At 45.8% G+C, this 16,665-nt stretch overlaps 1 protein-coding gene across 1 annotated transcript in view; it reads left to right on the forward strand.

The window, feature by feature from the left end:
- GLB1 (galactosidase beta 1) overlaps positions 1-16,665 on the forward strand; it is a 98,386-nt gene that overhangs the window by 47,843 nt on the left and 33,878 nt on the right. Inside the window, exon 10 of the mRNA XM_075547091.1 lies at positions 2,078-2,190. Coding sequence (XP_075403206.1) covers positions 2,078-2,190 — 113 coding nt within the window. The remainder of the gene's footprint in view (positions 1-2,077; positions 2,191-16,665) is intronic.

Here is a 16,665-nt window from a genome sequence, read left to right on the forward strand (position 1 = left end):
TGAGTGTGTGCACGTGCGTTGTTATCAGCCGTCCTTGAGTCCATACCAGCACAAGGCCTCTCCGTGTGTCTAAGGGTAGAACTTTTCTGTAGGACTTTCTTAGCTGTACTCTTGGGCATATTTGTTACAATAAAAAAAAATCAGTCTTTGTGGGCGCGAGTCGGTCCTCGGCCTGCCTCCTCTGCCATCTCCTCCTCCGTAGTGTCGCCCTGCTGTGGCTGGGCACTGTCCAGTCGGTCCGACTCCGCTGGACCTTGTGGACCATAGAACCGAACACTGCCTGGTCCTGCGACCCTGTGGCCCAGAGAACACTGCCTGGTCCTGCACCAACTTCACAGCTCTTACGTTTGAGTCCATCGAATGCAGCCACTGTGTCAACCCATCTTTGTCGCAGGTCTCCTCTTTTTCACTGCCCCCCACCCCAACGTGTGTCTGTATTGCTCATGCTCTATACCGAAGGCATTTGTTACTAATTAATGTGAACGTAGGATTTTGTGCCTTGTTGATGTAAAAACTAGGTCTCATGGAAGATTATTTCTAACAGAATGGTTCCTGAAAGTCCTTCTCATGTGTGTGCATCGCCAAGGGCTCTCTGCAGTAGCAGAGAAAAGGGTGGCCCAGAGCCCTGGTGGCCCCCACACGGGCACCGTCAGCATCACGTGGGAGCCTGTTACACGTGCAGCATCTCGGGAGCCTCCCAGAGATACTGAAACAGAATCTCCAGAGCAAGCTCAGCATCTGTAACTGAACAAAGCCCTCCAGGTGGTCCCTCTGTACGAGTCAGTTTGGAAGCACTAGCGTGGCACGCCACTGCCCCAGGACAGCCTACAGCCTCACAGCTGTCAATGTCATCTATGCCTAGGTTGAGAGCCGGTGGGCTCACTTCTAGCTCTTGGACCATAATTGCAAGAACTTCTACTCCCCCGCCCCCACCCTGGTCTCTTTGCATATACAATAGAACCACTATGCCTTGGTCTTTGTTGCTGGCCAAGTTCTCTGGGAAACAGGAGCCTGAGATGATCGAAGTCAATCACTGGGCGCTCCCAGACCCACTGGGGAGAGTGTGGGAGGCGGGCTTGGGCAGAGGGAGGAGTTGGTCTGTGGTGCAGCCGCAAATGTGGGCTCAGACAGTCCTCGAGGGAGCCCCAGAGCGGGGATAGCCCTTTGAGGCAAGGGAACTGGGTAATTTATCTCCTCATGGGTTAATCATCAGACTAGGGACCGTGCCAAGAGGGTTGTAACGTTGCGTGGGTCGGTTCAGCATAGAGCAGTGCCCAGAGAGGAATACCTGGGAGCTGGTCGCAGCCAACACCCCCGGCAGCTGGGGAAATGAGTCGGTGCCTTGGCTCGGAAGGCATATGGGAGAGGCACACGCGTGTCTTCTGCAGTGCTAACGGGTCTGTTCTGACTCACAGTGACCACATTGGGTGTGAGGGTGGAGCAGTGCGCTGTTCAGCTTTCAGTAGTTGGTTTGGGGCATCAGCCTTCTTCCAAGGTGCTTCTCGGTGAACCCCGACCTCCAATCTTTCTGTTAGCAGCTGCCTGTGTTGGCTGTCTGCACCCACCAGGAGGTCCTCGTACACTTCACAAAGGCCTTCGGGTCACATTTGAGTTTCCATCCGCTGGGCATCTCTGTACCATAACCATGGCACACCCTTCGTGGTTTGCTGCCCATTCTGGGCCGGCCCTTTTTCTCTGTCAGTCTGAGGTCAGGAGAAGAATCGCTGAGCTAAAGATCAAACCCAGGGTATCAGGTCCCACCCAGCTTACTATTCCAACTCGTGACATGCTGCATCCCTTTTCGAGGGGACCCTCGGGTCCCCTGATTGCTGTCGGTGAGGATGTCAGTTGGGCTGCAGCCAGAGCTTCCTCGGACATGGTTGATGGGAAAAATGCGTGTTCAACTCTACGATGTGTACCAAGAGCCTCGTGTCAGAAGAAACTCTCCTCTCGAAACCTCGTCCCTCCACGGCAACTTGTGCATCGCCTGACAATCGGTGTTCATGTGTCCTTTCCTTTTGCCCTTCTGGAGGGGCAGGGCCTGTGGCAGTAACCCGAGCATGTTCTTGTGTTTCAGGGGCCAACACTCCCTATGCCGCGCAGCCCACCAGCTATGACTACGATGCCCCACTGAGCGAGGCAGGGGACCTCACTGAGAAGTACTTTGCGGTGCGAGACGTGATCCGGAAGGTGGGTGCTGTACGGGCCGTGCGTGGGGTCTCGGAGAGCGCCTCCCTTGAAGTGGGCACGGGCTGTAGGCAGCTGCCTTCCCGGAGGCTTCCTGTTGAAGAGAGCGGATGCAGAGAGGCATCTGGTAGACGTGGGTGGGTGTCTCAGCCCGCACCTGACTAAGGGAGAGTGAGCAAGGTACCGCTGGGCTGCTCGTCTGTCGAACGGAAACCTCAGACCCCGGTGGTGGTGTAAGGCCTGGAAAGAAGAGACCTGACGCATCCCTGACAGTTCCTGACACATGGTGCTAGCCGTTCCGATTACGGAATACATAAAAAGGCAAGAAACGGTGCTTCCCCATAGGTTGAGTGTGTTTGCAGAACACGTGCGTGGATGTTGCGAGGAGGCCCTAAGGGGCCGCACGGGGTTAGCCTGCTCGGCCACGGACAGAAAGATTGGGGATGTGAGTCTGCCCAGAGGCACTTCAGGAGAAAGATGTGGCCTTCGACTGCCACTGAGCCAGCCACGGACAGCCTTGTTCCACTCTGAAACGCATGGGCCGCCAGGAGTCAGCATGGACTTGACCGCAGCTGGGTTGTGGTGGAAATGGTGGAGCACAGAACGAATGTGTGCCATCCACAACGCTGCTCCCTTCTTTGGGAGGGGACACAAGTCTTCGCCATTTCCTTCAGAACTGCACAGACCTGCTAATGCCGTGTCATTCTGAGCTACCTTAAGCACCCAGGTGGGGTTTCCTGTCTCCTGTGGGTTTGAACACACACACGCGCACACACATAAACAAACCCACAGTTTTTCTGCTCAGTCACTTGAGTTTTGAAGTTAAAAAAAACCCAAAAAACTGAAGGTTTTCTGCCTGCAAACGGCAGGATATTTTTTAAAGTGGGTTGTCCTCTCGATGTGCGACACAGGCGTTAGGTTTGAAATTGGTTTTATGAATTATGTCCGACCTATAAAAGAGCAGAATTTAGACTTAACTACTCTTAGAACATCTCTATTTCTCCTAAAAGGTCAAATATATTATTAAAATGTTGTTCGTTATCGGTTTGATCTCTGCAGAAATTGTATGATGATGACTCTCAAGCTCCCCCTCGTGTGTTTGTTCTCTGTCCCTGCTTGATGTGAGAAGCCCCATGGGTGCTATTGGTTCAGTGTTGGACTGCCCACCGCAAGGTGTGCGGTTCAAACCCACCCATGGCTCTGCGGGAGAAAATCTAGGCTATCTGCTTTGGTAAAGCTTCACAGCCTCAGACCGGATAAAGGGCTGTTCTGAGGCAGGATGAACTCCATGGCAGTGCGTTTGCCTTTACTTGCACCTTCCTTCTTTTCTGTGCGGACATTTAAGGTGCAGTATTTCCTTCAAATGTACATCTCATAAATTTCTATATGCAACCCCCTTAATTATCACTGGTCATTGAAACGTGTAACACCTTCCATTCTCATTGACCTAGGAGCTGTTTAGAGGTGGTTCTATTTGTTTGGGTCGCTCGTTTGTTTGTTTTTATCACACAGAGTCTGTTTCTAGTTCATTGCTGATTTCTTTCCTAGTTGCATTTTGGTTAGAGAATATGGTCGGCACATTCTCTATCCCTTGAAATACATTGAGCTGATGCTTGGCTGGGCCTGAAGAAGCCACTCTCCAAGCTCCTTGGCTTGTAGGCCTCTCCAAGACTGCCCACAACACAATTCCTCATGGAAACGATCCATGAGAGAGACCAACCCCAAGACAAAAGCTTAGTCTTTCTATTGCCTAAACTCAGGGCTGTCTTTCCATTACTTCTGCTGGATTCTCCTCATCAGGTGTGGCCCACACTAAAGCGAAAAGGACTTCTATTTCTTGATAAATTCTCAAGAATTTATCAGCATACCTTTATTTATTTAAAACATTTTCTTCTGCTATTGGTGGAAACTGACAGAGCAACTTGGATGTCCATTCAACAACCCATACACATTTTGTCTCCTGACATTGATTTTACTCCCCACAACGGAACACCGCTCTTCCCACTTCCCTGTGTTTCCCCTTTTATATTCATCCTTCTTTTGTAGCCTTGCTTCCTCCTGAGCCACACCCCTGGGCAAATTTTGCCTTTTGATCTCTTACTGTTGATTATTCTGAGGCTTGTGCACCTCTCTGGTCTTGCTGCCTCCCTACTTTATAAGTCTAACTATTGTTGGACTGAGAAGTTGAGCCATGAGGGTGACTTCGAGGGTGAAAGGGTGTCTAAGGACAGAGTCTTAAAGGAGACCTGGTGGTGTAGTAGTTATGTGTTGGGCTGCGAACTGCCAGGTCAGCAGTTTGAAACCACTAGTCACTGTATGAGAGAAAGATGAAGTTTTCTACTCCTGGAAAGAGTTACAATCTTGGAACCCCACAGGGACAGTTCTATCTCTCCCTTTGGGGTCGCTCTGAGTCCGAATGAACTTGACAGCAGTGAGTCTGGCTTGGTTTGGTGTGCCTGCCATCCTTCCTCGGACACCCACCATCCCTCCCATGGCACTCTGTTCCTCTGGGTTCAGTAATGTCACTGCATTGGCTACACAGACTCATGGACAGTACTCACAACTAAGGAGTTTATTTGGGGATGTTAACAGCAGGTCACAAGTCAGGATCAGAACTCATTAGGGACACAGTTCTTTTGTCCACAGTGGCTCTTCTCAGACATGCTGGCAGACACGTCCCCCCTTTAGCCTCTCCCCTGTGCCAGCAAAAGATACTGCTGATTAATGCCCCACGGCACCCCACTCTGCAAGCCAGCTTCCTGACCAAAGGCATTCAACCTTACTTGTTCTGTGGTCCAGGAAGCTTACCACGCTGCCTCTTAAGATCTGCTGCCACCTGGTTAGAGCACTCTGTACTTTATTTGCCCACCCAGTCAGTTGGTGACCATGGCATACACTAACTAGAAGAGTCATCCCAAGGAATTTCATTTCGCCACCCCGCCACAGACTTCATTTCTAATCGATGCAGATGGAAATGATTTCAGACTTACATTTTGTGGCATTCAGTGAACCTGTTTAAGGAGGAACGTAAAGCCAAACCCAATGCTCTCAAGTTCTGACTCAGAGCAACTCTATAGGCCTTCTGAGACTTTACATCTTCCCAGGGCAGACAGCGAGCATCTTTCTCCCGCTGGATGGCCGGGGGCTTTGAACTCCCAGCTGTGAAGTTAACCACCCAGTGTCTAACCGACAGTGACACCAGGCCTCCTCAGTTCAAAGATGACTATAGGGCGTTTTCTAGAAGGAGAATTTGTGGTTCAAAAGTTATTTGCATTTGACATTTTTTATCGGTATTACCAAATTGCCCTTCAATGTGGTTGTATCAGTTAAAGGTACTATTTCCTCACACTTTTAACCATGCTGTGAACTATCAGACTTTTCTATCTTTGCCATTTGACATATGAAAAAGGTAGTGTTTTTAAAAGCCTGCGTTTCTTCAGTGACGAGTACCAGAGTTGTATATCTTTTCATTTACTAGTTGTCCTTTTGTACCTTGTTTTCTATAATTTATAAGATTAAAAATAATTAACAGTTGGATTGGCATATCATTCACAAATCTTATACTTCAATAGTTCTGTCATCTTAGGGATAGTTGTACAATCATCACTATCAATTTTAGAACATGATCTTCCTTCTTGTGCTAATTATTCTTAGCTCTCCATTTCTCCTTCACCTCCCCTGCCGTACCCTCAAGGAACCATTAATCCAGGGCTTGGCTCTATAGCTTTAACTATCCTGGACTTCATAAACAGAAAAATATTTTTAATAAAACAAGCAAAACTAACAGTGATAACAAAGTACAACAGAGGAAACCCTCCGTGAAAAAGAAAACAGGAAAATATAAGTAGAACAAATTTAAAATGAGTCAAAAGAGAGATCAAATGATAAGGTGCCAAATTTTAACCTAACTGCATCTGCAGTCATCCACTCTCCAATGCGTTCTGCAAGAGAGCAAGACCATGGTCCAAGGTCATGGGGGTTCAACATAACCAACCTTTATTTCCCCTTCACTTTTTAAAGAACGGAAACAACTATAGAATGGGTCAAAAAGGAGGTCAAATGATAAGACACGACGTTTTAACCTAATTACTTCCGCCATAATCGACCATACAATGTTCTCTGTCTGATAGCTCAGCTAGTCCCATCCCTCAATGATGACCAGAGAGGACCCTGCAAGTGGAAGTGGGCTTCTGCTCTCATCCATGGCCTTCTGCAAACCAGGTGTTCACGACTGAAGCTCTGGTACCATGCCCTCCTTCAGATTTGTATGTCATTATTTGTAATCCTTAGATCCCAGAGGCCAGTGTGCTTCTTCCAGGTAAACATTCTTTTCTACGTGGCAATTTTCAGGGGTTTTTTTTCTTGCCCCCCTCCCCTTCCCCACCAGAAAAAAACCCCCAAACCTTGTCTTTTTGTGACATCAATATGCCCTTTATGGCTGCTTCCCAGAAACAACAAAAACCAAAGTTGAAGTAAGGTGATAAGGATAAAATACTAATAATATAAAAAGCAAGATACAAATAATGAACCAGAAAGAAAAGACCCTCATCCACTTTCTAAAAACCAGGGAAGACATTTCTGTCGTGGAACAAGTAAGAGATACTTGCACCTAGATGCAATTCCGGTCGGGTCCACAGGGAGGTCACTGGCCAAGTGTTGAGTTGGATCCAGCATCACCAGGATTGCAGTGCTCTCTGCCTGACAGGAAGGCTGTTCGAGACTCTTGCCTGTGGCTACAGTGGATCTGCCGGTGGCTCAATCTGACAAGATCCTCTGCAGATGGGTCTGGGGCTCCCACTGCCTCTATACCTTTCTGCAAATTAGGTGTTCATAATTTTAGCTCTGCTACTTTTCTCTTCACCATATTCAAATTTTAAGTCATTTTATGGGGAGCTCATACAACTCTTATCACAATCCATACACGCATCCATTGTGTTGAGCACACTTGTACGTATGTTGCCATCGTTATTCTCAAGACATTTTATTTCTACTTCACCCTTGGCATCAGCTCCTCATTTTTTTAAAACATTTTATTAGGGGCTCATACAATTCTTATCACAGTCCATACATATACATACATCAATTGTATAAAGCACATCCATACATTCCTTGCCCCAATCATTCTCAAAGCATTTGCTCTCCACTTAAACCCTTTGCATCAGGTCCTCTTTTTTTTCCCCTCCCTACCCGCTCACCCCTCCCTCATGTGCCCTTGGTAATTTATACATCGTTATTTTCAGCTCCTCATTTTTAACCCTCCCTCCACAACCCCCTTCCCTCATGAATCCTTGATAATTTATAAATTATTATTATTTTGTCATGTCTTACACTGTCTGACATCTCCCTTTGGCCACTTTTCTATTGTCTGTCCCCCAGGGAGGGGGTCATATGTAGATCCTTGTGATCAGTATCCCCTTTCTACCCCACATCCCCTCCACCCTCCTGGTATCGCCACTCTCACCACTGGTCCTGAAGGGATCATCTGCCCAGGATGCCCTGTGTTTCCAGTTCCTATCTGTACCAGTGTACATCCTCTGGTCTAGCTGGATTTGTAAGGTAGAATTGGGGTCATGATAGTGGGGGGAGGAAGCATTAAGGAACTAGAGGAAAGTTGTATGTTTCATAGTTGCTACATCGCACCCTCACTGGCTCGTCTCCTCCCTGCAACCCTTCCATAAGGGGGTGTCCAGTTGTTATAGATGGGCTTTGGGTCCCCACTCTGCACTCCCCCTCATTCACAATGCTATGATTTTTTGCTCTTTGATACCTGATCCCTTCGACACCTCATGATCACACAGGCTGGTGTGCTTCTTCCATGTGGGCTTTGTTGCTTCTGAGCTACATGGTCGCTTGTTTATCTTCAAGCCTTTAAGACCCCAGACACTATGTATTTTGTTAACCCGGCACTATCAGCTTTCTTTCACCATATTTGCTTATGCACACATTTGTCTTCAGCGATCGTGTCAGGAAGGTGAGCATCATGGAATGCTAGCTTAATAGAACAAACTGTTCTTGCATTGAGGAAGTACTTGAGTGAAGGCCCAATGCCCATCTGGTACCTTAGTACTAAAACTATAAATATATGCACATAGATCTATTTCCCCATCATCATAAATATATTTACATATGTACATGCCTGTATTTAGACCTCTATAAGTGCCCTTTGCCTCCTAGTTCTTTCCTTTAATTCTTTACTTTCCTCTTGTCCCACTATCATGTTCAGCCTTCATTAGGATTTCAGTAATTCCGCTTGGTTACATTGCCCTTGATCAAGCCCTACCAGGCCTCCTACACCCTCCTTGCCACCAATTTTGGATCACTTGTTGTTCCCTTGTCCCTAGGTTTGTTAACACCACTTCCTTTCCCCCACCTCCCCCTCTCCCATGTCCCCCCGAAACCATCAGTCCCATTGTTTTCTCCTCCAGATTGTTTATCCAGCCTATCTTATCTAGATAGACTTGCAGAGATAATAATATGCACAAAAACAAAATAGAGCAAAACAAAGCAACAAAAGAAAACAACAACCACAAGAACCAATGACAAAAAGAAAACCCTGTAAATAGTTCAAGGTCTGTTTGTTGACATTTAGGGGTGTTTTCTGGTCGACTCTGATGGGGTGCCACGCCCTGGCCCCAAAGTCTATTTTTGGTAGTCCCTTGGAACTTCCTTGCTCTGCTCCCTTGCTGTTCTGTTGAACACCCTTAGTGTTTTGCCTCCGTGTGGTGGGGTCAGATCAGGCACAATTCCCACACTGTGTCCCAAGTATTGTGCCCCGTAGGGCTATGGGTCAGTGAGAGATGTTGTGTCTCATAGTGAGGCCAGCCATATGGTCTTCTCTGTGCACTGGTTGCTCTGAGCAGGGATATCATACTCAAGGCTTGGTGGACGAGGATATGCTTCACTCTCTCTTCCTCCCCCTTCATTTTCTCCCGTGTGCTCTGACCAGACCTGCCCCTCTCCCTGAGCTGCAGCTTCAGTGCTGTCCTCTGAAGTAAATTCTTCTGGGGGAGGGGCGGCTGTCCACGTAGTTGGGAGTGGGGCCGGCCCCATATCCAAATGTTTAATTGTCATCTTTGGATCACACAGCTGGTGTGCTTCTTCCATGCGGACTTAGTTAGATGGCTGGTTGTTTGAATACAAGCCTTTAAGACCCAGACACTATTCTGATTGATAGCCGGGAATCATGTACTTTCTTCACCACACTTTGCTGTAGCACCCTTGTCTTCAGTGAAGGTGAGTATTGAGCAGGGCCATGTCATCAGACATGACTCTTCTTGCATTAGGGCTATAGTTACGTAGGAGCCCAGACTCCATCTGCTTGTCCATGGGGTTTTCCTGTCTCAGATTTGCCTTGGTGGTCATAATATGCCAAAAATCAGAACCCTGTAAGATCAGCTGCATCGCTAGCAGCCATAAGGCAACCAGCAACCAAGCAAACACAATACACACACACCCCAAAAAGAAGGAAAAATCAAAAACATAAAAAGCCAGTTACAAACAGGAAAGCAAAAACTCACCTAAACAAAGAAGTACAGCATTGTCGATCGTCCCCCTGTGCTACTATCTTCACCCATTTCCCTGGTGACCCAGCAGCCCAGACACTGTCGGTGTGCGGCGTCTAGGCGAGTGCAGTTCCACCTGGAGCCGCAGCCCACGAGCTTCTGTCCCACACAGTTCGAGCTCTCGTTTGTTAGGGTTCTATTGACCCCAAGTCTGTGGGTTGATGCCGGTGTCTGTCCCTGGGCAATCTCCCCGAGGCTCGGCATCACTCACCCTTGATTTCTGCTCTCCTCCCTTGTTTACTCTCAGTTAGATTTCACAAGATACACCCTACAGTAATCATGTTGCATTAACATCATGTTAGACATTGCTGCACCCTGGTTGACTTATCTCTTCCTGCTCCAAGCCACCTGGCTCTCAACAATATGTTTTTGTTTTGGGTCTTCTGATGCCTGTTATCTGATCTTGTCAACACCTCGTGATCGCACAGGCTGGTGTGCTTCTTCCATGTGAGCCTGCTGCTTCTCTGCTAGATGGCCGCTTATTTAACTTCAAGCCTTTAAGACCCCAGATGCAATATCTTTTTATAGCCAGGCACCATCACATTTGCTTTTCTTCACCACATTTGCTTTTGCACCCATTTGTCTTCAGTGATTGTGCCAGGAAGGTGAGCATCACAGAATGCCAGATTGTTAGAATAAGGTGTTTTTGTGTTAATGGAAGGCTTGAACAGAGGCCTAAAGTCCGTTCACTTCCTCAATGTACTGTCATATAAATATATACACATGTGCCAATACCTCTATTGTTATGACTTCATATAGTTACATATGTACACACCTATCTTTATATCTCTATCCTAGCTTTGCTTCCTAGATCTTTCCTCTGTTTCCTTTTACCTCCTCCTGCCCCACCATCACACTCGCCCTTCTGCCTCTGAGTAATTCCTCTCATCTAGATTTTGCTGCTCTAACACCACCAGGATCTCTATGTCCACTTCATTGTTCCTTGTAATACCCTAGTTGTTCCCCTGTCTTTTATAAGAGTAGAAAGCCCTGTCTCTCTCCCAAGGAGCAGCTAGTGGTTTTGAACTGCTGACCTAGGAGTGTAATGTAACCACTATGCCACCCAGGTTCAGCCAGGTGGAAACACCTGTCTAACAGGCACCTGTATTTAAGAGTAACCAGCTCGGGGGGTGGGGGGGTCTGCAGGACAAGCGCAGATTTAGGGTCATAGTGGAGGAGGACCACCACAGTTCAGGAAGCAGTTCCGCTCCCACGGGAAGAGAGAGCTGAGAGAGAGGGGAGGTGGGCCAAGCCAAAGAGAAACCCAGGGAATTCCACGCATTGAACAGATGGGGAGAGTCAGCACGTCTAGAAATGGATAGAATTCATTCCAACAGCTTACGATAGGTTGCGATTTGGCAAGTGGTCATTTTTCCCCTCTTAGTCTTTGATATTTCAAGTTTGGAAGAAAGAAAGCAATTAGTTTGAAAAGACGTCGTGGGCTCTAATGGGACGTGCAGACCCTCAACGAGCGGTCTTATAAAATGGCATTTCCAAAGTCTGTTTGCATCTGGGAGTGGTAATCCCCTCCACATTCAGTCCTTCCCTCTTCCTGCCTTCACCAAAGAGTCAAACAACGGAATGTGCCTCCCCTTTAGCCCAATTCCAGAGAGCAACTTGAGTGGTCAAAGGGAATTCCTACCATTGCCAGGGCCTCCTGGGGATAAGAGTTTCCTACCAGGCTACCCAAACCTAGGCTCTGTTGAAAACCTCCACAATCCTTTTCATGTGAATCTTCAAGCCCTGTCAAAGCTCATGTCATTTGCATTTTCTATAGCAGTCTCTTTGGTGTGGGTAATAGCAAGCAGACATGGTTAACACTTTGACCTCGAGAATGAGCCAGAAGACGATAGGGCAGCGCCTTCCCGCTTCTTCTTGATTCCCGAGAGGGGCAGTGGTAAGTGCCCTAGTGCGTGTTTCCACGTGCTTTGAATACTCATTTTGAAAGCTCCATTCTAGTGCTTCATACGAATGTCAGCAGCGACATGAGCTCAGCTTGAGTTTTGGAGATGGGTCAGTGTGCAGACATTAATCAAAGTGGCAGCTGAGGATCTTGAGGGCAGGAGGCGGAGTAGGCTCCCCAGAGGGCGCACGTAGTTGTGTCAGGGTATGAGGAAGCAAGGGCACAGCTACAGGATTTTCAATCCTTTAAAATCTGCATGAAGTGTGAATCTTGACATGGGATCGGTCTATACTGCCTGATTGGTTGTCCTGGGCTTATCACTGGAGTGACAGCTCAGTGTGTAGATCGAAGCCATCTCTTGCTAATCCACAGTCCTGGTAGAAACACAGAGTCTGATGTGAGATCATTAAAGATGCTAAGATGAATATTGCATAATAAATGGTAAGGGGGTGGACTTTCAAGCCTTTCAAGTTCATGATCTGTACTCTTGTGGGAAAAGTATCCTTATTTCCTAAAGAATTACCTTCTCAGGTCTATCTTGCAGAATTGTTTGCTTGAAATGCTGATCTGGCTGGGTTTCCTCTGACTTTCAGAAAAAAGCCTGTAGTCCATGGCCTCTGCCTCCCACGATTTGACCTCCTGGTCCTCCCTAGCCTCATCATTCAGGCCTCTCCTTGCAGGTGACGCTCTGGCCTTACCACGGAGCTACATGACAGTCTGCGGATGTGATCATCCTGCTCGCACCCTTGGCCTCTGCACATACTGTTCCCTCTGCCTTTGCCCACCTGGAAAATGAAGACTTGCCTCGGTCACCTTCTCGAGGGAGCCCTCTTTGAACCACTTAGTAGAGTTAGTCACACTCTGACTCTGCCATAGCAGCATGGTGAGGAAATCTGTATTACCCTGCTTTTCAAAGTCTGTTCACTGAACTGATTTGCACACATTCCTCACTATGGGATGAGGAGCTGTTTACATCCTTGGTACCAAGCCCCAGACCTGACACAGTGCTTTCTTAATAAGACCTTATTAGGGGAATATACAAAAACATTATCATCTTGGTGAAGGACAAGGTAGTTCTCATTGAATAAACTAATTTCATGGGGAAAAGAGTAGCTTCCTAATTTAAATGTGTCCTAATTTAAATTTGTATGATAAGAAATAGTTACAATTAGTTTGAAAACTGTGATTGAAGCACAAGTGGTTATGAAGAAATGAAATTCCATAGAAGTAAAATATTTTGTGATACATCTAATTTTTTTCTTTCCTGAAATATTAATTAGCTAGATTGAAATTTGAGCTTTTGCTATATGATAATAAAACTAGTATCAATGAAAAAAATTATCCAAAATTTAAAAAGTAAAAGAAAATTGTGGCAAATGGGATATATAGGTGGAGGGCTCGTATCTAGATTGTAATAAGCTTTTATAACACTAATAGGAAAAAAATCAAGATCCATTAAGGCAATTGGGCAAATGACCTAAACAAGTAAGTTTAAACTGCTGATGAGAATGTTATTACCTACTATTTTAAATAAAATATTTCCTGCCCTTTGACCACTACGCCACCAGGAACCAAATCATAACGCTGCCAGATCATGCTCTGTAGGTCTGGGTTTTCTGCTTCTGTTGAAGAGCACGGGTTGGGTAAAGTTGCCAAAGCGGTGGGATGTGGTCTGGGCTCCAGGCAAAGTCAGGAACTGAGGTCTTACAACATCTTGCTCTTTCCAAGTCTGGCTAAGATAGCAGAAACTCTTTGGCCTCAGAATCATCTATTCTAATATTATCTTTGCAAAGTGCCTCCGAATTAGCAATTTTACTGACTTTTAGAAATCTAAAAGACTTCTGGGTCAAGATGGCCAACTGACTACATGTCTATCACTCTCCCTTCCAAATTGTTGCTAAATAACAAGAAAGGAATTCAAACAAACGAAACACTTATACCACCAAGATGGGCAATGGTTCACACATGAGAGGTTTGAAAGGGCTTCTGGGAAATGGACCGTGGGTGGAAGAGTGGTGACTGAGGAAGCAGGGTGAGGATGTCTGTCTCCCGCCTTAAGGTACCCTAGTTGAGGTCTTCAAACTGCAGGTGTGACAAAACATGGGAATGAGATGCTGCTGAAAATGGGAACGTTAATTAAATCCCATCTATTTCCTGACGAGCCTTCCTCTTCTTCATCCTACTCTCACAAACTGTGAGCCAGTCATAAAATCAGGATTAAAGGTGGGGGTAAGACCTCCATATTGTACTTGGCTTCTTGCTCAGTTCTCCTAAAACAAGACTCTGCAGTGGATGTTGCTTGGGCACCCCACGCAGGACTGTTACATGAGTGCGCACAGTGCCGTGACAGGCTTCCATCTGTGGGCAGGCATCTGCACCTGGAAGAATTGATCCAGGAAGTTTCCCCCGGCACCGTCCCCATTCTTAGGGTTAGCAGAGTTTAACCGAATGGGAGGCGGAACTGTGTAGGGCAACAACTCTGAGTTGGGGGTCAAGTGGAACTGCACTCGTACAGGCTCCTCATACCCACGGTGTCTGGAGGGCTGGGCCATTGGGAACTCTGACGATGTCAGCAGTGTAATTGCCTTAGACCCCAAGGCGACGATTGACAGGGTTTTACATGCTTGTTTCTCTGGGGTTTTGTTTCCCTGCCTTTACTTTTTGTTTTGTTTGTTGGTTGGTTGGTTGCTGTTGTTGGTATAGTTGGTCTTATGGGGTTTTGATTTTGCCACAATATGACCGTGAAGTTAAGGCTGAGTCATGCATATCCCATGGACAAGCAGATGGATTCTGGGCTTCCACTTAATTCTAGCCCCAATTCAAGAAGAGTTCGTTCAGATTACATGGCCTTGCTCAATACTTGCCTTCATTAAATAATCACTGAAGAAAAGGGTGCTACTGCAAAATGTGGTGAAGAAAGCAGATGGTGCCCGGCTATCAATCAGAATAGTGTTTGGGGGTCTTAAAGGCTTGTATTCAAACAAGCAGCCAAGTGAGAAATCAACTGAGTCCACACCAGCTTGTATGATCCCAAGATGACAGTGACAAAATTCAAATATGACAAAAGGAAAGTGGGAGAGCTTAGCTGTGAACACCTAATTTGTAGAAGGGTATGGAGGACAATGGGAGCCCCAACCCCATCAGCAGAGGATCTAATCAGATTAAGCCACTGGCAGATTCCTCTAGCCACAGGCAAGGGTCTGAGACTCCTTTACTGTCAGATGGAGACCATTGTCATCTTGATACTTAGTTGACCTCCCACTTGACCCAACCAGAATGTGTTTTAGCTGCAAGTATTTCTTGTTTGTCCCATGGCAAAAAAAAATTTCCCTGACTTTTAAAATATTGATGGTGGTCTTTTCTTTCTTATTCATTATGTGTATTTTTATCTTTATATTATTTTTTATCCTTACCACTTTATTTGGTTTTTGTCTTCTTTTGTGTCTGTTGGGTTTCCCAGTTTGTGAGGCACAGAAGGAGTGGAGGCACAGAAATAATAGCTGATGCCAGGGATTACAGGGGACACAAGGGTGGGAGGGGAGGGGAGAGATAGGGAGGGGAGGGGATTTCCGGAGCAAACAAGGTATGTGGGAATGGGGAGGGAGCACTAGAATTGATTGTGATTACACAACTCATTTGAAAAGCAATTTAACCGTGAAAAAAGTTCTAAAATTGATTGTGGTAATGATTGTACAATTCTTTTTTTTAACAGTTTTATTGGCTCTTGATCTGAATATCACACAATTCAATAGTTCAATCATATCAAGATATATAATTCTTGATATGATTGAACTATTGAATTGTATGATATGTGGATTATGTGCCAGTAAAACTGTTAGAAAAAGAAGGTGAGCATGCAAGTATGCATATTACCACTAAATGTGAATGTGCAACTAAGAAGGCCCAGACGTTAGAAGACGACAGGAACGCCTGCAACTCAAAAGAAGTACTGAGATGCACTAAGCAGAAAAGGATCTAGAAGCAATAGAAGATTTAGGGAACAATACCCCTAAGAGATTTGAGAAGATATTGCATCTATTAACTAAGGACACGTTGCAAAAGGAATCTCTGGAAAATAAGAAAGATTTCTTGGAAACAAATCAGTTAGGCAGTAGAACCAAGACTGAGATGGAAACAGTAGAGAAAAGATAAGAGGCATCCATTTGGGTATCCAACCTCTTAGTCATAAGGGAAAATAAAATATCAAATGAAAATATCAAAGAAGCAATGCTGAATTTCTCTAGAACTGGGAGTTCTCTCTCTTGCCCAATGTAATTAATGCAAAAAAATCCACACACCCAGATACACCTCTGGAAAGTTTTAAGACACTGAAAGTAGAGAGCTTATACATTTCTAGAGAGAGAGAAAAGAACAGCCATCCTATCCTCAAAGGAACAAGAATGGGGTGGCATGAATCACGGTGGTTGACAAAGGTATAATAATACTTTTAGCATACTGAGAGGAAGGTGTCTTTGAGCATCTACTTCTGACCCATTCAGATGGTCAACCAAGGTTTCGGACACTCAATCACAAAGGAAGTTTACACCTATGCACCAATTCTTAGGGAATAAATGGGATTGTCCTTTGGTGTACTGAAGTCATAAGATCCTAGAAGCAGGAGCTCAAAGCCAAGGAGTAATGAATAATGTCCCAGGATATCAAGCCTAGAGAGCCCTGAGCCCCTTGGAGTAGGAAGACTGTGAGTTTCAAAAGGGAATTTTCTAGAGGAAATTAGATCTCTTTGGAAAACTTCTTGGTACCTTCCTTGAAAATTTGGAACAACCTGTAAAGGTATCAACCTAAAGATAGGAGGGGGAAGGAAAAAGAAGCAGTTAGAAATTCCAAAGAAGAACCCCAAACTGAAAAAACAGAACCTGTCATCCTGGCAATATAACCCATGGCTGTGCAGAGAACAGTAGTTATAGGCTCATGATACTATGAGCACACTTGATTTTCCTCCAGTGATGTTATTGGCATATAATCCATAAAGTTTGATTGATTTTTAATTGAGTC

Source organism: Tenrec ecaudatus, chromosome 4, assembly GCF_050624435.1.
Source record: "Tenrec ecaudatus isolate mTenEca1 chromosome 4, mTenEca1.hap1, whole genome shotgun sequence".
Classification (NCBI taxonomy): Eukaryota; Metazoa; Chordata; class Mammalia; order Afrosoricida; family Tenrecidae; genus Tenrec; species Tenrec ecaudatus.